General features: G+C 41.7%; 1 protein-coding gene across 1 annotated transcript in view; it reads right to left on the bottom strand.

Moving 5' to 3' along the window:
- Nucleotides 1–20,840, bottom strand: part of CDON (cell adhesion associated, oncogene regulated) — a 65,032-nt gene that overhangs the window by 31,775 nt on the left and 12,417 nt on the right. The window contains exons 7-13 of the mRNA XM_021696231.2: nt 17,897–18,247; nt 13,296–13,585; nt 11,594–11,768; nt 9,613–9,741; nt 5,655–5,858; nt 3,710–3,891; nt 2,818–2,923 (exon numbers count right to left, since the gene is read on the bottom strand). Of these exons, the coding sequence (XP_021551906.1) occupies nt 2,818–2,923; nt 3,710–3,891; nt 5,655–5,858; nt 9,613–9,741; nt 11,594–11,768; nt 13,296–13,585; nt 17,897–18,247 (1,437 nt within the window). The remainder of the gene's footprint in view (nt 1–2,817; nt 2,924–3,709; nt 3,892–5,654; nt 5,859–9,612; nt 9,742–11,593; nt 11,769–13,295; nt 13,586–17,896; nt 18,248–20,840) is intronic.

The raw sequence follows: 20,840 nt of genomic DNA, 5'->3' as shown, positions 1-20,840 counted from the left end.
AGCACAGTGAAGCACACTTAAACATCTAACTGCTCCATCTACCAAGTTTATAAACAAGTTCTCTGTGAACCATAAGGCAAAACTCACATTTGCAGACACTACTAGTGGATACAAAAGCTCCTGTAAATTAATTTCCCAGTTCCACACACTATATTCACATCCCCCAAGCTTGCAAAAGTTCAAAGATTTAACTAGAGAGTATCCTTTAAAAACTGGTCACCAGTGGGTATTTCTAGAGAGTGGAACCAGGAGAGGTAGGGAAAAGAGTGACGAGAGAGAGAGAGACACACAGAGCGAGGTGTTCGCTTTACTTACATTTACCTTGTTCAGAACTATTTTAGAGCAAATGTTTAACCCTTGTCAAAAGAGTTTAAAAATAGAAGTCTGACAGCCCCACTCTCCTAACCCAGCTAAACTAAAACTAGGACTCAAATCTAGAACAGTGACTAACAACTCTTACCATTTCTTCTTTTTGAATAGCCTTTCTAGAAAGTGAAATGTGCATATGGAAAAGTGCCCATAACCCAACAGTTTGCTGAAGTTCACGAACTGAACGTACCCATGGTACTGATACCAAGGTCAAGAAAGGAAATAATACTGGTACCCCGAAAGTACTCCCCATGCTTCCTCAGGTCACTTCTCCCTCAAGACAGCTACTATCTTAACTTCACAGAATATTTGGCCACTAACAAGTCTCTTACTTCATTTCCTCAATTCTTCATGTTTAGAGCAGATTTTAGAAACTGATTTGTTTCCTACTTTTCCAGATGAAGAGAAATAATCACTCTTTTATTCAAAAAATATTTACTAAGCACCTACCATGTGCCAGGTATTAAAACTCAGATGATAACCTTTTACTACTTTACAAAAGAAATTCCACTGGATAAACATCAAAAGGAACGCTACAATATTTAAAGAAACCTGATATAGCATATTTAAACTAGTTTATTATAAGGCTACTTTACCAAAAACGATATGCAGTATTTGATGTCAAGAAGTCATATGAAAATAACCTTGGCCCAGGGCCATTTTCTGACACGATCCATTTAGGATGTTAGCAGTTCAAAGAGTCAGAATCTTGGAGTGCAAAAAACCCTTGGAAGAAGCCTTCCTCCCAAAGCAAGAACCCCTTCCAAGATATCACCAAGAAATAAGCATCCAGGGGCGCCTGGGTGGCTCAGTCGTTAAGCATCTGCCTTCAGCTCAGGTCATGGTCCCAGGGTCCTGGGATCGAGCCCTGCATCGGGCTCCCTACTCAGTGGGAAGCCTGCTTCTCCCTCTCCCACTCCCCCTGCTTGTGTTCCCTCTCTCACTGTCTCTGTCAAATAAATAAATAAAATCTTAAAAAAAAAAAGAAAAGAAAGAAATAAGCATCCAGCTTCTACTGAACACCTCCAACATTAGGGAGTTTCTTATTTTGTTAAAAACGCTGCATTGGAGGGGTCTTCCTTATGCTACTTCCTTTTAGCTGCCCCTCCCCAACTGGCTGAGTTTCTCCTCCACTTAACAGTCTTTCAGTATTTGAACACAGCTGTCATGTTGCTTGTTCATAGTGCCTTTTCCAGCCTCATCATCCCCAGACATTCCCTTGTTCTTTCTGGACTCCAATCATTCCTTCATTCAATAAATCCCGAACACTGTCTCCCTGGGAGCAAAGGCTCCTTGCCTACAGGGAGGCTAATATTTGGTGGGGGAGACAAAGTAAATAATTTCATATATCCACACACATACGCAGACACACCCACTTCTTACACAGCAACCGTGATGAAGTCTATGATAACAGAACAGTAAAGGCCACGGTTAGAAACACCAAGGGATCTCATTTACAGCGGAGGGGGTGATCTGAAGAAGTAACACCTAAGCACACAACAGAAAAGTGGAATGACCTCAATCAAACACTGGAAGAGGAACACAGGAGGTAGCAGGAAGTGCCCTGTGTCATCATCCTGAGGCAAGAGAGGTCTTGGTGCACACGAGGAAACTCAGAGGGCCAGTGTGTCACGGAAGAGACACAGAGAGAGCGTGGAGAGGTGCGCAAGACTGGCAGCAAGTGTAGGCAGGGGCCAGCCAGACCATCTGCAGCCTTCAGACCACATGCAAAGTTCTGGATTAGATTTTAAATGCAGGGGAAAGGCGGTTTCAACACCCTTTCACTGTCTTGGCTGGTTTTTACTCTACGTATATTCCAATTTCTTGGCATCTCTAAAAGCGGATTACATGCTCAAGATACAATCGTTCTAGTACAGACTTCAATGAAACGGGGACTGAGACATTATTTTTTTTAAATATAGCTACAAGGGATGCCTGGGTGGCTCAGTCAGTTAAGCGTCTGCCTTCGGCGCAGGTCATGATCCCACGACCCTGGGATTGAGTCCTGCATTGGGCTCCTTGCTCAGCAGGGAGCCGACTTTTCCTCCTGCCTGCCGCTCCCCCTGCTTGTGTGTGTCTCTCTCCCTCTCTCTCTCTGAAAAATAAATAAATAAATCTTAAAAAAATATAGCTACAAGTTGCAAGTGACTTTTATACTCAGGTTACTATTTATTTAAATAAAACAGAAAACAAAATTCTTTTTCAGATGAACTACTGAAAAATCATATCTCCCCCATACTTTGGTAACTGTTTCTATAACCGAAATATAAGAAACTGCATATATTAAATTGGAAAGATGGTCTTCCTTTGGGAAAAAGTGAAAGTAATAATGTATATAACATTTCATGCCTTCTCTATCTTAACCTGGGATGATGTTTTTCATAATACTTATAAACCCTCTCCATCCAAAGCTCTTTACTGGGACTCCAGCTTGCCAGGGGGACTTACCTTCTACCACATCCCTCTTGTAATCACTGTCATTATCACTATCTGTCGGCCGGTAGTAGATATAAAATCCTTGAATGGGAGTATTATTGTTACTTGATGGAATGTACTAAAAAAAAGAGAAGCAAAGACTTGTCAAAGACAAAAATAAATGTAACTTTCACAGCCATGAAGATTCATTTCTCTGTGCGGCGATATTTTTCTAGCTTCATTTTGCAAACATCCTTGATGCCCATTTTGAATTTAACTCAAAGGTAGTCAAAGGTATTAAGAGCATTTGGTTTTCTGTTGGGCTGAGCAAAAATAAAGTAGTATATTTCATAAGGTTCAAAGGCATAAAAGGACATTTAGTTCAAAATGAATAAATCTTGGGACGCCTGGGTGGTTCAGTTGGTTGAGCATCTGCCTTCGGCTTCAGGTCATGATCCCGGGGTCCTGGAATTGAGTCCCACATTGGGCTCTCTGCTCAGTGGGGAGCCTGCTTCTCCCTCTCCCTCTGCCTGCCACTCCCCCTGCTTGTGCTCTCTCTCTGTCAAATGAATAAATAAAATCTTTAAAAAAAGAATAAATAAATCTTGAAAGGGCAATTAACACTTGGATGAAAGCTGAGGAGACAAGTGTATTTTTAACCCTGCCCCACTTATCACATGCGCTTTTAGACAAATATCTGTGCCCTTCAATTTTCCTATTGAAAATTTTAACTATTTTAATAGCTAAAGACATTTTCTATTCGTAATATCATGTCGTCAGAATAGTAAATCGATCGTTAACACAGCCAAACACTTAAAAATTAAAAACATTTTGCTACTCATAATATCGTGTCATGAGACTAGTAAATCGATCGTCAACATGGCCACACGAGAAAGCATCTCGTTAGAATAGAGGTCCCACTTACCGTCCACTTCAGCATGATCTGAGTATCACTGACAGCTTCGGTGTAGGCGATGTGCGGCCCGGTGATGGGACGGTTAGAAAAACGATTGGGGAACCCAGCCACCTGATAAGGACGAGACGCCGAACTCCGGAAACTCTCACCATAATGGTTGATGGCAATGACCCTAAACTTGTATGTTGAACCTTTTGAGGGAGGAAAGAAACCAGTTTTTAAAAAACTTGGCCATATGACAGCTGAAGGTACGGTAGTCAAAATAGGACAACTGCGCTCCAGTCTCTACGCTAACAAACACATCCTCTGAAGCCTATACAGTAAACAGATTTCAACCCACTTGCCAGCCAACGGCAGTGAATGTTCATGATGATCCAGATTCCAAGAGCTTATGAGGAGTCACCAGGAGACAATGCCACGAAAGATTAATGACATCTGTCACGGAAGGGGCCGGTGGAGAACAGGAAAGAGCACGTTTACTTTCTTTACCGTCATGTTCTAAAGTCATAACCATCAAATACAGTATTAGTTGAAGTATCTGTGCTCAAAACTAGGTTCTTTTCCCTTAAAAGAAACAACTGAAGTGAAGTTTAATACGGCAAATACACTTCAGAAGGGGTGCTCTGTGGGTGTCAGCAGATGACACTCTGATTTCACCAAGAATAGGATAAGAAGGAGCAGATCTAAACTACAACAGAAGGCACTTATTTGTATTACATGCTAAGAACTTAAAAAAAACTCTAAGGATTGTGAGTTTCTGAAGCTCTGCATCTAAAGAATAAATTAGACTCCTAGAGCACGTTTCCTGATGGCTCAGAAATGACCACTGGGCTTCTGAAGACGTTTTCTGTCTATAGAATGCTATTTAGCTTCACCCACATTTAAAACTTGTCACCTTCTCCCAATGATACCTACAGGCTCCTCTCTTTACCTGTTTAGAGAAACACAGGCATTTGCCGCTAAGTACATCTAAACATCCATAAACAAAATGGTCAAGAAACCTAAACATATAAAAGCCACAAAAGTGTATTTGTGATTACTGCTTTTCTCTTGTGCGGTTTAACTTCCCGCATACAGCCTCAAGATACTGGGGCGACGGGGGGTGGTTGGGGGGGTCCTTCTGCTGAAACAAAACTTAGAGAGCAAAGAAGCATTAAGTGTTCTCTTGTTTCCATAAGCCTAAGCACTAAGTATAACTATGCTGCAATTCATCATTAGATCAAACAATTTTAGTCAAATAACAAGCAATTTTCCTCTTCAAACATGTAATCATAGCAAAACACCTATACACAAAGATATCACTGTAACGCTCTAAGTTATTGACAGTTAAAAATAATCCAAAACCCAGAAAAAAGAATGGGTTAAGTAAATTATACTATACTTATACAGTAGATATATGGTTATTAAAAAACTGAGTTTCTGAAGAATTTCTAATGACACTGGAAAATGCATATGATATAACATAGGGAAAATGGAGTCACAAAACAGTATTTTCAGCATGATCCCAGTTTGTATTAAAAAACAAAAAGGCTACCAAAAATATACCAAAGTGTAAACAATGCTTATCTCTGGATGGGTGGGCTTCGGGTGACTTATTCTCTTCTTTCTAGTTTCTTTGCTTTCAAATTTTCACACAATAGGCTCCTATTACTTTAACAATTAGAAGAATACAAAATCATTACAAATATGCATCTAAAGTCAGCACAGGGTGCCTGGGTGGCTCAGTCGGTTGAGCATCTGCCTTTGGCTCGGGTCGTGATCCCGGAGTCCTGCATCGGGCTCCCTGCTCCATGGGGAGTCCACTTCTCCCTCTGCCCCTCCCCCCACTCATTCTCTCAATCTCTCTCACTCTCATGCTCTCTCTCTCAAATAAATAAATAAAATCTTAACAACAACAACAAAAATAATAAAGTCAGCACAGACAGCAAAAAGGGAAATGTTTGAATATTACTACCTGGCTCTAAGCTACGAACTTCCACAGAAAGTTTGGAAGGAGGGATATCTTCAGCTGCCACCAGCCAATCACTGGTCCTCATCCGTTTGTATTCGACCTTGAAGGCAGTGATTGGAGAACCCCCATTGGCCCGAGGAATCCAAGTGACATAGACGGAGGTCTCTGATGCCGTGGAGATGGTAGGCCGGTCAGGTGCCTCTGGAACTAAACACGGAAACATCCATTCCAATAACCCATGGTGTCAGAGACAAGAATAACTCAAATAAACTGAAAGGGATAAATCCCAAGGATCATTTCATTAAAGGTTCGTCACCAAACTTATTACCAGAGTTAATAATATTATGACTATCTTCCTGCCCTCTGTCAAAAGCTAACGGGCAATGCAATGGCCAAAAACAGGAAATAAGAGGAAGGAAAAGCAAGATAATCTATAAACTTGAGAATTAGCTCTAAAAAACTGAAAGTTAATGGTAATGAGAATAGTGACCATGCTACTTTGGATTCATAGCTCAACAGTGTATAAGTAATTATTCCTCGGTGCCTCAAGTCTGAATGTGGTTATAATTTACAGTAAATGTTCAAAATTTGGTGTTATTTTGTTTAAATGTTTTTCTTTATCCATCCAAGCTACATAAAACACATTCAGCAAATGATCTACAGATTATTAGCTATTGCTATCATAGCCTATCTTAACACACCTCAAGCCTAGAGGAATGCTACTCCCAGAAAACAGACTGCAAGTGGTAGAGAGAGAGAGAAAATTTGACTAATAAATCAACAGGGACATTAATGGGAAGGGAGAATGCTGCGCAGGATGAAAGCAAGAAGACAGGGTATGTAGTTAAACAAAGAAAAGTGCTCTCAGCAATTAAATGATCCACCTGATCAGAAAAAGGGGATGAGAGAACCAATGTCTAGCAGTTTCGCACTGCCAAGGGGAGGGGATGTCCTAGCCCACAAGAGTCTAGAGTCCCGTGGCAGGTAGAAACATCAGGAGTAGGTCCATCCACCATTTAAACCATGTACCTAATGCTTCTTGCTAACCAAGCAATCTTGTGGTTATAACTGGCTTCCCACTTGGTTCCTCCAAGGAAAGAATGCTGATAGAAACAATCTGGTCTGTGCCACGGTTACGGTACAAATCAGTTAATCACCATTCTGGTTTACATCCATCCCCTGTGAATTTTGTACAAGTGAGCTGGGTCTCAGGATACTATCTTTGGGCTGGCTAACAATCAAGTGTCCAGAGCTGAAGGAGGAGGACCAGCTCCGGGCCGTGGTTATGCTAAGGGAGCCCTGTCTGTCTAGCCTGTGCCACATTCCTTAAGCAAGACCACTCTGTCTCAGCATCTCTTTAGCCCGAACACAAACACATAGGGAAGAACACAATGGTGTTGCCATTTATGGTACCTGTATGGAGAAAATGGTGGCATTCTAAAAACAAATTGCATAATGGGTAAAAAGAGGAAAACATTCAAAGCAGGCAACTTTTGAATGATACTTACTGTATTCCTTTCAAGTTAGAAAGCAATGGAAACAGAATGAATAGAACTGTTAGTGAATCTCTTTTTTGGTTCTAGATAACCAACAACTTCCTTAAACTGATTCACAGAAGGTTAAAACTCATCAAAAAACACACACCACAGATCAAATAGAAAAAGGTTATTAGGGAAAAGAATCTCTACAGAGGAGAATCTTCAAGATCTAAAAGAAAGAGCATGTGACATAAAACAAAGACAAGTTGGAGTTTAAAAATCCAAATGTGAAGAACTGCTGGATGCCTGCTGGATGACCTCAGGCAAAGCTCTATGACCTCCATGAGCTCCAGTTTCCTAATCTGTAAAACTGATAGGCTATCTCCCTCATCAGGTTGTGGGGAAGATTCAAGAAATCACTTCTTAACAGCTGTATCTGCCCAGATAACTCCAAACTTCCAGAACTGAATCCATAACCTGCACCTAAAAATCCTGATTACCTATCTTGGTAAATGGTCCCTGGCCACCCCAGCCCAGAGTCACCCCATTTCTCCCTTTCATTCAGTATGGATTCAATTCCCTTTGTCCTTCTCCATCTACACTGTCACTCCACCCATTATTTCTCTAGCATCATCTTCAGCCATTCCCCTTTTCCCCCCTCCTTAAAGTTCTTTAGAGTTCTTCATAGCTTTCAGGGAAAGGCTGAAATTGGAAGTACATCATACAAGGTACCCACCTGCCTCCCCCCACTCTGGCATCACTCCCCACGGCAACCAGTCAAACCAAACCAATTCTCTAACCTCCACACCTCTAAATGAAATGCAACATGTCCATCATCCATCTCTTTGCATAGGAGCTGTCTTTCCCTAGAACTTCTTTTCCTGTTCCTTCATCCATTCTTGTCTTCACAGCGGTCCTGTCTTCGAGGCTTAGCTGAGGGAGCCTCTCTTAACCACTACCTGCCTCCTCTACATAATCCTCTTGTGATCCCATTAACACTGAGGGTAGACTCTCAGGCATAATGAATCCAAATCATTATCATGGGTTCATTTGTCTATATTACCCCCTATATGGTTATTGACTTATTGTCTAGGTCATCCTCTATGCTCTAAACCCCCTGAAGGCAAGACGTACTTTACCTCCGCTGCAACAGCATTTAGTCCCTATCTACCAGAGTATGCTAACAAATCATAAGGTTTTTGTTTTTCAGAGGGCAGCTTTATTCAGATAAAGCTGATACCCATGTAAGTAATCTGCTTCAGGTAGCTCAACTGCTCCTCAGAGGTGAAAGTACTCAAGCAGAAGAGGCTCATGACACTGAAGAACCAGAGGGGTTCCAGAAGGTGTTCAAATGTTAGGACTTGCTTTTGTCTGAGACCAATTCATGAAAGACTATAAAAATAGGGAAGAGAAGCTTGAACATTCTCAGAGCAATGAAATTTTAAGCCCTCCCTAGATGTCCTCCTAACACCTATTAACACAGTCACATAAAGTTACATTATGTTGTAATGGCAGAATTGATAATGTGAAATTTAAATACTAAAAAGAAGTCATTTGAAAACTGTATTGCTATGACATCTAAAAAGCACTCAGTTGGGGGGCGCCTGGGTGACTCAACTGGTCAAGCATCCAAGTCTTGGTTTCGACTCAGGTCATATCTCAGGGTCTTGAGATCGAGCCCCGCATTGGACTCTGCGCTCAGCGGAGAGTCTGCTCGTCCCTCTCTCTCCTGCTCTGCCCCTCCCCTTCTCTAAAATAAATAAGTGAATCTTTAAAAAATTAAAAATTAAAAATTAAAACCATACAATTGGCATGATACAGCAATAAAATGGAGTATGACACTGATAAGATATAGCAATAAAACAGTATGGCATGTAATCGTTTGGTCAAAAAAACTAAACCTTACTGGGCGCCTGGGTGGCTCAGTCGGTTAAGCGACTGCCTTCAGCTCGGGTCATGATCCTGGAGTCCCGGGATCGAGTCCCGCATCGGGCTCCCTGCTCGGCGGGGAGCCTGCTTCTCCCTCTGACCCTCCTCCCTCTCATGCTCTCTGTCTCCCATTCTCTCTCAGATAAATAAATAAAATCTTAAAAAAACAAAACAAAACTAAACCTTACTATAGGTACCACCACACATTTTGATAAGTCACCAAAAAAGAAAAAAAAAAAGTCAAAGTATAAATTTGGTTTCTTTGCCAGAGAGAAAAACAGAAAAATCCTTTTTATGAGTTATAAAACCTTAGTATCAGAACCTTTTGAATCTGTGTTTATTACCTTAAATACCAATCATGACACCGAGTTACCAAGATCTGAGTACAGGGCATTAAAAAATGGTTGAAATAGGACCTGGAAGAGCTATATTGTAGGCTATAATCTGAATGACAATCAAATACCCTCTCTCACTCCATCCCTCCAATAATTTGAAACATGTCAGTTACATTGGTAAACAAACAAAATCAATAAAATGAAGACTCTCCACTTTACCTCCACTATGCCTAGAGGAATCTGTAAGGACCACTCCAAAGTTGTCCACAGCCTCTGAAACAACAGGGCGCCGAGGGATGCCCATGGGGGGAGAGGAAGCCTGCGTGTTTTTTGACGAGGTTGTTTTCTCTGGAAAAGTTAGAAGACGTACACTCATCTAATGCAACATAAACTTCTGTGGATATGTAGAGTAAGAAAAGATACTATAAAACTCAACTGGTATATAGATATAAGAGCTTCTCTGTTACAGTGTCTAAATTTAAGACCTACATTGCAAATACTTAGCTCATCTGAGGAATTGAACTTGAAAAATTACTTTGTCTTTTTCTAGTAGCTTTAAGGGAAAACTAAAAGGTGTCTTTCTTCACCAGGCTAACTTTCATTTACAAAGAGAATAAACACCACAAAGTGAAAAAAGCCAAATGACTAGAGTAAAGGCTTTCAAACGATCCACCCATTTTTCTTCTACCTATTTCTTAATTGTAAAACATAAAATTCATGCTTAAAGAGCTTCTGTTTCTTTATGGGAAAATTATTATGTTGAGTTTTAAAATTCCAAGAGGCAAAAAGTGAAAATGGGTGATTATTGTTTTAAAACTGAAATACATGCTTATTATTCAGTATTTATAGGTCAGATTCTATAAATAACTGTGGACTAATTATGAAAACTCAAAATACAGTTCAAATAAGAAAAAAAAAGAAAAAATACAGTTCAAGTAAGAAATATTCATTATTTTTCTAGCTAGACTCAATAATTAGTATGAAAGGGTCTTTTCCAAAAGCCAATAAATTTATTCTCGATCATACCTCCTTTTTATTTTCGTGCCATACTAAAATACTCCTCTGTCCCATTCCCCTCTCTACTCACTGGTCTTTTCGTCCATTTATGTCTAAGCTATAATGGCATCTTTTCAATCAAGCCTACCCTCAACAAGCTACCCCACAGAAAGAACATCCTTTCTTTGTACTCCCCTGGCCTCTTCTCTCTAAGTCTTTTACTTATCATATTTTTGGCCTCTTTGCTGACACCTTTGCCCTCCTCCACTCTATCCTTACCCTACAGCTGGAGTCCCCCGTTGAAACATACAGTAGGGTATGACAGTAGGGTATGACAGTGTCACAACTCAGCTCAAACCTTGCAATGCTTCCAGCTCACACAGAGTCAAAGTCAATGTCCTTGCAGGGTCGACAAGGCACCATGTGGTTTGGCCACTCTGTCATCTCCCTGAGCTTTCTCCCCTACAGCATCCTCACTTTGCTTCTGTCACAGTGGCCCTCTCAGTGTGTCTAGGGTACATCAAGCACACCCTACCCCGGGGTCTCTGCACTTGCTAATCTATCAGCTGGGATGTTCTTTCCCCAGATATCCATGTGGTTTTCTACTTCACCCTGGACATTCTGCTCACTGTTGACTGCTCACTGAGGACTTCTCTGGCCACCTTGCTTAAATTGTGTCAACTGCTACCCCATCCACTTCCTATATCCATCCCTTAATTTATTTCTCTTATCAGCATGCATCACTTTTTAATGTACTTATAACTTAGGTGTAAGTCTCTCCCAACTAGAATGTGAGCTCCATGAGGGCAAGGAGTTTTGTTGATTTTGTATACTGCCCAGCACATAAAAGGCATTCAGTAAATATTAGCAGAACTGAAATCCTGCCTTGCAGTTGGTATTTATCTATGTGTCTTACCCTCCTTAGCAAAGCAGAAGCACCATTAGGATGGGTCTTGTCTTGATCATCTTTGTTTTCCCTGCATCACCTACCCTACCTAATGCCTTACGTATCATAAACTCTCAAAAGTATTTGTAGAACATTGGATGGGATGGAATAATACAACATGCATGGCCAAAAAAGGTACGATAATAAAATTATTTAGTGAATTTATATATAAGAATCTCTACGACCCAAAAGGACACTTAACTAATGAAGTAACATCAAGTCAGCCAGCTCACTTCTCTTAAGGAAGGTGATACTCACCTTTGCTGGTTCGGAAGGTGAGCATGGCAGGCTGCCCTTCACCTGCTGCACTTCTTGCGACCATCAAAACTTCATAGAGACTAGAGGGCTCCAGTTCAGTTAAATGGAGCTCATTTTCACTTCCTGGGACTCGAACCGTGTGCCAGCTTCCCACCAGGCCAACACCATCATCTAGCTACTCAAGAGAAAATAAGCCATTAAAAAAAAAAAAAAAGAAAGAAAGAAAAGAAAAGAAGATTCAGGGCACAAAAACCTTCCATTCAAATTTGAGAAAATCAATTTCAGATGAATTTTGGTATGAAATATACCCTTGGAAGTCAAAGAGACATAATATCTCTTCATGCTAAAAAATAGGAGACCTATAGCAAGAACTTAGGAATTCTTACGAATAAAAAAACTCCTAGTTCTGCTACTTACCATTAACTTACGGCCTCAAGCAAGTTATCTGATCTCCCAGAGTTTGCTTCCTTTACTAGTAAAGGAAACAATTATCCTTTCTTACTGGGCTAAGAGGAGCATAAAATAAGTATATAATAATCTGTATTAATGATAATATATAATAAATTAGAGTATGTATGCACATATGAATTCTATAATTATCCATTATCTATTTTCAGCATTCTTCATGTCTTGACACTTTCCACATGTATTAGAGGAAATACATTTTAAAAAGATCCTATCTCCTGTGTCTTAGTTAATGGAACCAGGAAATAGTATCACATGGAAGTTTTTGTGTGGGTTAAGAATCCCAGTGAAAGTTTCTTCACCTGGAATCATCAGGTTAGAAACAGTGAATAAACTTTCAAATATCACCATGTTAGTTTTTCCAGATATTAAAAATATTACTATTCAATGATAGGTACCAAAATGGCTTGGACAAAGAAAAGTATTTTAAATATGAGGGCATCTTTGGTTTATTTACTAGTCTCATTAAACAAAGAGAGCAGATTTTCTCATTTTGCTTTAATTCAAGCCTCTGGCAGGATAAACACTGAAAAATCAACTGAGAGGATCAGGTTCACCCAAATAAATCACCAAACAACATCAGATTTCAATACAATGAAGAAGGACAACTTGAAATAAAAATAACCGTCAGAGATTACGCCAGAGGACTTGTTCGGGGTTTCTAATAAGAAACTGCTTTATTTGCTAAATAAACTGTATTTTACTAATCTCAGAAAGGGAAGGGATGACTTTTTAAAAAGTGGTTTCTAGAGCTTTACACCCAAGTGGTTAAAATGTTTGATAAAAAATGTCAGGGGGCGCCTGGGTGGCTCAGTTGGTTAAGCGACTGCCTTCGGCTCAGGTCATGATCCTGGAGTCCCGGGATCGAGTCCCACATCGGGCTCCCTGCTCAGCAGGGGGTCTGCTTCTCCCTCTGACCCTCTTCCCTCTCGTGCTCTCTGTCTCTCATTCTCTCTCTCTCAAATAAATAAATAAAATCTTTAAAAAAAAATGTCAGGAAGTCACTGGGCTCTTTGAATTCCTATTTTGGGGGAAATTATGTAAACTTTATTCTTACTGCTTTGATAAGACTGGTAAATCCAGCAAGACTGCTGGGATAGCTCTCCCAAACTCACAGTCCTAGAACACTCCTGTTCTGTTTCCTGCTGTTCCATAAATGTCAAAGATAATAAGCATGGGTTACACAACACAATGTTAAGGCATGCAAAGAGAAAGCTGGTAAATGAAAAGACATTACCTTTCGATACTTCACGAAATAGGCATTGATGGGCAGCCCGCCATCCTTCCCTGCCCTCCAGACCAGGTGGTATGTATCAGCTGTGTAGGTCTGCGGAGGGCTCAGAATGATGGGGGCATCAGGGACCGAGGCAGCACTAGCATTTTTCTCTGGTGCTGAGTCCACTGCACTAGAGTGTTCCTTCACTGGAAAGGAGCTCAATAATCCAGCTTCTGAACCATCTCTTTTATCATTCTGAGTGGGACTGGAAGCTGTGACCATTTCCGCTTTTGTATTTGTTTCAAAAGGAACTGCAGAGGATGGGAGAAAGAGAGAAGAGCAAGCTTGAGGAAATTCATTTTTTTTTTTTCAGTGCATTTTCTACACAGTGATCTAAATGCCCACACGGATACTGACAATCGGAGCCCAAGAACTGAAAACAGGTAACATTTCAATTTGTAATTCACGGAAACATCTAACCTCCAGGAGCAACCTCTTACTGAAAAATCAATTACATGATGCAGTAGTTGAGTGACTTGAAGGATGTTATTTTTCCTTGCTCTACACTAGTATTCCCTTTTCACAACAACTTGCTAGTTTAACCTCGGAAGATTTTAAGTTGAAGAACACAGAGCCGTTAACTCCAGTTGGTAATGAAACAATGCATTCCCTTGGGGACAAGGTGAACTAAATAGTAAGCAAACAGTCAAGAGTTAGGCTATTACCTACTGGGCAGCCAGTCTCCAAAGCCAGCCCCTCAGTATTCACACCCTGGGGCAGGCCCCTCCCCGCTAAATCAGGGCTGGCCCCAGGACCGGCTTTAACCAATGGAAGGCAGAAGTAAGACGGTGCTCTTCCAGCGTGAGTCTTAAGAAGGCTTGGCACTACTACTCTCTGTGTTGCCCCATACAGACAGCCAAGCGAGCCATGCAGAGAGACTACAGGGGTGTGGGGGGATGGAGGGAAGGAAGGGGAGGCAGGTGGGGATTCCAGCCTTCACAAAAGCACCACACATATAGGAGTGAAGCCACTTTGGCTGTTCCAGCCCCAGGTGCCATCTGACTGCAACAGCATAGGAGAGCCAAAGCAAGGCCAGCAGAATTGCTTAGCTGCATCCGGTCAACCCACAGAACTGTAAGAGATAATAGAGGGGCTGTCGCAGGGGCGCCTAGGTGGATCCATTGGTTAAGTGTCCAACTCTTGGTTTCGGCTCAGGTCGTGATCGCGGGGTCATGATCTCAGGGTCGTGAGATCGAGCCCTGCGTTGGGCTCCACTCTCAGTGGGAAGTCTGCTTCTGTCCCTCTGCACGCCCCCCCCCCCCATGCTCACTGGCTCGCTCTCTCTCTCTCAAATAAATAAATCTTAAAAAATAAATAAATAAAGGGGCTGTTGGATAACTAAAATACTTACCCTACACAAGCAAAACAATTTATATTCAACAAGAGGAAAGAAACGAAGTAAGACTAGCAAAGATAAAAGAAGAATTTACTTATTCCCAAAGCAAGCCCTCTTTCTGGATAGAATCGAAGGTTGGCTTAAGAAACTGCCATTCTAGTAAATAAAATAAAGAAACAAATAAAAGAAAAAGAAACTGCCAATCTAAAGAAAAATAAAACAAGCCCACAGTCTTAATACGACTAAAAGCATCCAGAACATCCACAGAAGGGACAAATACTTCTATTTGCACTGAAAAAATAAATACGTTGCATGTATCCCCTCACCCCCCCCAAAAAATTTACTGAGCACATATTATGTGCCAAGCATTGTGCTAGACATTTAATGAATACGATCTCATTAAATTCTCAAAACAACATTCTTAGGTAGATAGCACCACTTCTACTTTACAGATGAAGAAATTAGGGTTCTGGGAGATGGTGAAAAGAGGTGGCCGAAGAATGTTAGTGGTGCCGCTGCCAAAAATGAGAAAGCAGTCTAGGAAAACAAATATGCTGCCAGCACCATGAAACCGAAGTACTGATGGCTTGCTTTCTCTACAGTGCTATTCATACTGGCGACAAAAAGATCTCCTATTTTTGACCACTTGTGTGGAGGAAGGGAGCAGGGGAAACAATGTGAAAGCGTTTCTTTTGCACAATGAAGTCAGATTCCTGGTTTAAAAAAAAAAAAAAAAGGTGGGTGTGTTTTTCCAACAATCACCACAGTTTAGGAGAAGCAGCAAAAAAACCAAACCAAACCAAAACAAAACCCCATAGCTAACGGTGTAAGGTCAGTTCTTGGTTTAAAAGAGAAAAGGTGTCCCAGACGCGTCCTCCTCTAAAGAAAATAAAACGCCAGTGAGAAATCATATAGGAGAAAATGAATTAAGTTCACTGAGACAAACTTCCAAAATATTGCTCCTGGAGCTGCCGTGTTTACCTAGTGAGTCAGAATGTGGGCTGGCCGTGAAGGGTGTGAGCTGGTGAGGCTGCCGGGCGGAGGGCCTCAAGCAAGAGCAAGGGGAGGTGATTAGCTGTGGCTCAGGGTGGTGGAGAATGACCTTTTTATCATTAGTACTTTCCTGGATCTTCTGGGCTGGTTACCACGGGGAAGTGGTATTTCGCAGTACAAGAGCTTAAACACCACATGCCTCATTTGATCCAGAGGCATGAGACAGACTTATGCTCCAGCTGGGGTCTAACCATATGAGGGTCAAAATTCTACTTCTGCCATTCAGAATGCAATGAGACTTTTCTGTAAACTTTTATTAGGAAGGGGATTCAATTCCTTCCCCTCTACGACTTCCAATAATATAACTTGAGCACTCACAAGCTACTAGACACAATTTATAAGGCCCCAATGCTACTTTCAAAAGTTTTTTCACATGTTATTTCAACTTATCTTCAAAACAACTCTGTGAGGGCACCTGGGTGGCTCAGTCGGTTAAGCATCTGCCTTTGGCTCAGGTCATGATCCCGGGGTCCTGGGATTGAACCCCATCGGGCTCCCTGCTCAGCGGGGAGTCTGCTTCTCCCTCTACCCCTCCCCACTGCTCGTGACCTCTCTCTCTCTCTCTGTTCCACCACGTATCCTTAGCTGTATGACCCTAACCTCCAGGAACCAGTTTCTGCATCTGGGAACTAGAGGTAAGAATTCCTTAAATTCCCGGGGCGCCCGGGTGGCTCAGTTGGTTGAGCGACTGCCTTCGGCTCAGGTCATGATCCTGGAGTCCCTGGATCGAGTCCCGCATCGGGCTCCTGCTCGGCAGGGAGTCTGCTTCGCCCTCTGACCCTCCCCCCTCTCATGTGCTTGCTCTCTCTCATTCTCTCTCAAATAAATAAATAAAATCTTAAAAAAAAAAGAATTCCTTAAATTCCCACATCCACTTGAGGAGTAGGACCTTCACTATGTCTGTTACGCAGATGAGGAAACAAGCAGGGACGAGTTCGACAGTTCGCCCCAGGTCTCAAAGCTCCTAAGTGGCAGAGCCAGGACGCTTACCCAGCCTACATGCTTAACCCCCACATCATCCCCACCTCTGCCATTCACAGAGTAGCACAAGGGTATCAATGGAAGTCCTTGGCCTTCCCCAATTCTCCCACCTCCAGCTTCATCTAGAGCTAGAGGGTCCTTGTGTGCATGTGAATGGAAATACATGTGTACCCATCCAACCTCTGTCTACTTCACCTTCACTCCTGTGCCAAAGACCGCCCCTTGTCCACTCTCCAGGCTGAAGGCTACTGGCCACTGGTGGTGTGGCCTACACTCTGGAAGATGGGCCAGGGAGAAAGAGCTGTGTGGAACCAGACTTTGAACTAATGAAAGCAAGGAATTCCAGAGCCCTGTCCTGCTGTACGGAAGGAGGAACATGGGCGCCAGGCTCCGGGTAAGCACAACCCCTTACCCTCATGGACTCTTTGACCTGTGGGATCTGAGGCCCCAGGCAGAAGAAGGCCACACGAAGTTCTCTAAAGCAGGGACCTCAGTTGCCAAAACCAAGGGCAGTACTCTGCCTCTTGCATGACACATAAGGTGACAGTCTCCACTCAAGAGACCACCTGCGGGGGAAGGCTGTTCTAAATACTCACTGACAGAAGGTCTGAATTTGAATTAAGTCCAATTTGAATTAATCTTAATAATATTGATACTCTGTATACTAGTTCTTCAAAAACCATACAAAGCTTTTAAGACATCCTCACCAAAAATCAGTAGAATATCAAGAATGAATGTTATGCATTCAATTAGAAAGGCAACTCTGAATAAGAGGTACTATTTAATAGGACCATGATTCTACTTTCTCAATGAAAGCCAACCCTTGAGACTTTGATACTGTACTTATCAAGGGCTCCCCTGAAAAATGTCTGCAATGACCATATTCAGTAGCTTAGAAAACCAAAAGCATTAATCATGAAAAGAGGTCCTAACTGGGGCTTGCTCCCAAATGAGAGCCGTCCACAGGACAAATACAACTCCAACAAAAAGATCAGAGATGGAGATTAATGTTCATCCGGTTCATGTGAAGACCAAATACCAAAAACTACAGTTCTGTATTTCACCGTCTCTGGGAAAATATATCTATATTTAGAGATTGCTGGACTCATGAAAATAACATACTTCAAAGCACTTTATCCCCTACTATTAGAGGAAGCTAATCACCCGAGAAAAAGAACGAATGGCCACTCACCCACTGTGAGGATTGCCTCCGACTGCGTGGTGCCATGTTCATTTGTAGCTTCGCAGGTGTATTTTCCAGCATGTTCCTGAGTGACAGCCTGAATGTACAGAGAGCTTGAGCCAGCTCGGGACACGATGAGGTAGACAGGCTCCAGGTCAAAGCCCCCGGGTCGTAAGTGGAATTTCCGGGATTTAGATCTAAGCACTTGAGACGGATGGCTGGTTATCAACCCATGCCTGTCGTACCAACGCATGACAGGGATTGGCACTCCAGTAGCATTGCAGGACAAAGTAACAAAGTCTCCATCTACCACCTGTGCACTTGCTGGTGCTGTAATTATAACTGGCTTGAGTCCACCGCCTATTAAAAAAGTAATTCACACATAAAAAGAATAAGAACACTGTTGTATCTACAATGCAAAATTACATCAATTAATCTTACTGCATAAATGTTCTCAATGTTGTGCCCAAGTAGCAGTCTTTTTTTTTTTTTAAAGATTTTATTTATTTATTTGAGAGAGAGAATGAGAGAGAGAGAGAGCATGAGAGGGGAGGGTCAGAGGGAGAAGCAGACTCCCTGCTGAGCAGGGAGCCCGATGTGGGACTCGATCCCGGGACTCCAGGATCACGACCTGAGCTGAAGGCAGTTGCTTAACCAACTGAGCCACCCAGGCACCCCAGGAATTCCTTGTTTTAATGTAGAAGAGGGAATTAAATGACCTGCTGAAATATAAGTGCTAAAATGGATTTATATTTTAAGACCTATGAAACTACCCACATCTTCAAGAGACATTTTCTTTTTTTTTTTTTTTTAAAGATTTTATTTATTTATTTGAGACAGAGAGAATGAGAGACAGAGAGCACGAGAGGGAAGAGGGTCAGAGGGAGAAGCAGACCCCCGCCGAGCAGGGAGCCCGATGCGGGACTCGATCCCGGGACTCCAGGATCATGACCTGAGCCGAAGGCAGTCGCTTAACCAACTGAGCCACCCAGGTGCCCCAAGTAGCAGTCTTAAACGCATCTTTTATACATGTGTTTCTTAACAGTGTTTTTTTTTTTTTAATTGAAGTATAACAGACATATAACATAAGTTACAGGTGCACAACATCATGATTCAACATATATATACACTTTGTGAAATGATCACTACAGTAAATCTGCTTATAATCCCCTAAGCAATGTTTTACATTTACAGTATGGAGAACACATTCATTCACTGAAATAACAGTGTTTGCAAAGTCACATGCAAATAGTGATACAGTAATGATAGTAATAATTAAAACAAAGATATCACTTATTAGTTCCCTTCTCAACTTTCAGCAAGTAAAACTGTCCATAAAAAGTAGAATTCTTGCGGCGCCTGGGTGGCTCAGTCGGTTAAACATCTGCCTTCAGCTCAGGTCATGATCCCAGGGTCCTGGGATCGAGTCCCGCATCAGGCTCCCTGCTCAGTGGGTTGCCTGCTTCTCCCTCTGCTGCTCCCCCTGATTGTGCTCTCTCTCTCTCAAATAAATTTCTTAAAAAAGTAAAATTCTTCATTGTAGGCTCCTAGACATTGCCTACTTAGACTTCCTGTCCTTTAGGGAAAACGGAATGTATAAAGGAATCTGTTGAGAGCTTTCCACTATGTATCCCCTACACATCCAACCACTGTTAAGTACAGAACATGTGAAGCCAAAACCTCAGACTTGAAACATGAAAACAGTATGAAATAGCATAAAACAAAATAATACTCCTTCACAAAAAAATAGTTAATTCCGGGGGAAACATCTGATCACAAAAATCCTAGGAGAGAAACCAGTTCTGAGTATAAGTTGATGAACCTGTTTCTTACCATATACATGAACAACACTTTTTTTCCAAACTACAGTGACACCAACTCTCTTTCCTTTTAGTCCCAGGTATTCATTCTCTGGAGGTACTTTCTTCCTTTTTCTTTTCTCTCTCTCTCTTTTTTTTTTAGGATTTATTTATTTATTCCAGAGAGAGAGAGAGAGAGTGCAAGAGGGAGGAGCAGAGGGAAAGGGAGAGAGAAACTCAAGCAGACTCCGTGCTGAGCACAGAGCCAGACACAGGGCTCGATTCCACAACCCATGAGATCATGACCTGAGCTGAAACCAAGAGTCCGGCGTTTAAACGATTGTGCCACCCAGGCTCCCCTGGAGCTAATTTTAAGTGCACCTCCAATGGGATATTAATTACAAATGGCATTTTCTCCAGCACATCCTCTTCTTCCTCTAGTCCTACTTCCTACACTTGACAAAACCATCACCTGGCATGATTAGATTTCTGAATTTTTGCCAATCTGGCAAATGTTAAGATTTTGTCTCACTGGTAATAAGCTGTACCTCCCTGAGTATTAATGAGACTGAACATCTTTTCACCTGTGTCACATATTTTCCTCCTTTGTGAAATGCCTTTTGTACATTTTTCTATTGGGTCATTTATCTTTTTGGTAGTGATTCAGAGTTTTTGCATATTCCAGATACTGTTCTTTTATTAGTTCTGTATGTTACTAGTATCTTCTCACAGTATATTGCTTTTCTTTTCACTTTTAATGCTATCCTTTAATAACAAAGATGTTCTAATACCAATGCAGTCATATCAATCTTTTTTTAAAAAATTAGCTCAAAATGTCTTAAGTTTTGAAACCCAATCAGATAGATACTCAACTATATTTTTTTCAAAAATCTGCCATCTCGAGGCACCAGGATGGCTCAGTCAGTTAAGCATCCAACTCTTGATTTTGGCTCAGGTCATGATCTCAGGGTTGTGAGATCAAGCCCCACATCAGGATTCATGCTCGGGAGGAGTCTACTTGGGATTCTCTCACTCTCCTTCTGCCGCCCCCCCCCACCCCCCGCCTGCCCCGCTCATGCTCTCTAAGTAAATAACTTTTTTTTTTTTGTCATTTGCCTTTCATAGATAGGACTTTAATCTACTAGGAATTTGTC

This window comes from Neomonachus schauinslandi, chromosome 11 (assembly GCF_002201575.2).
Source record: "Neomonachus schauinslandi chromosome 11, ASM220157v2, whole genome shotgun sequence".
In the NCBI taxonomy this organism is placed as follows: domain Eukaryota; kingdom Metazoa; phylum Chordata; class Mammalia; order Carnivora; family Phocidae; genus Neomonachus; species Neomonachus schauinslandi.
The sequence above is the reverse complement of the archived record's forward strand: the minus strand, read 5'-3'. Positions and strand labels throughout refer to the sequence as shown.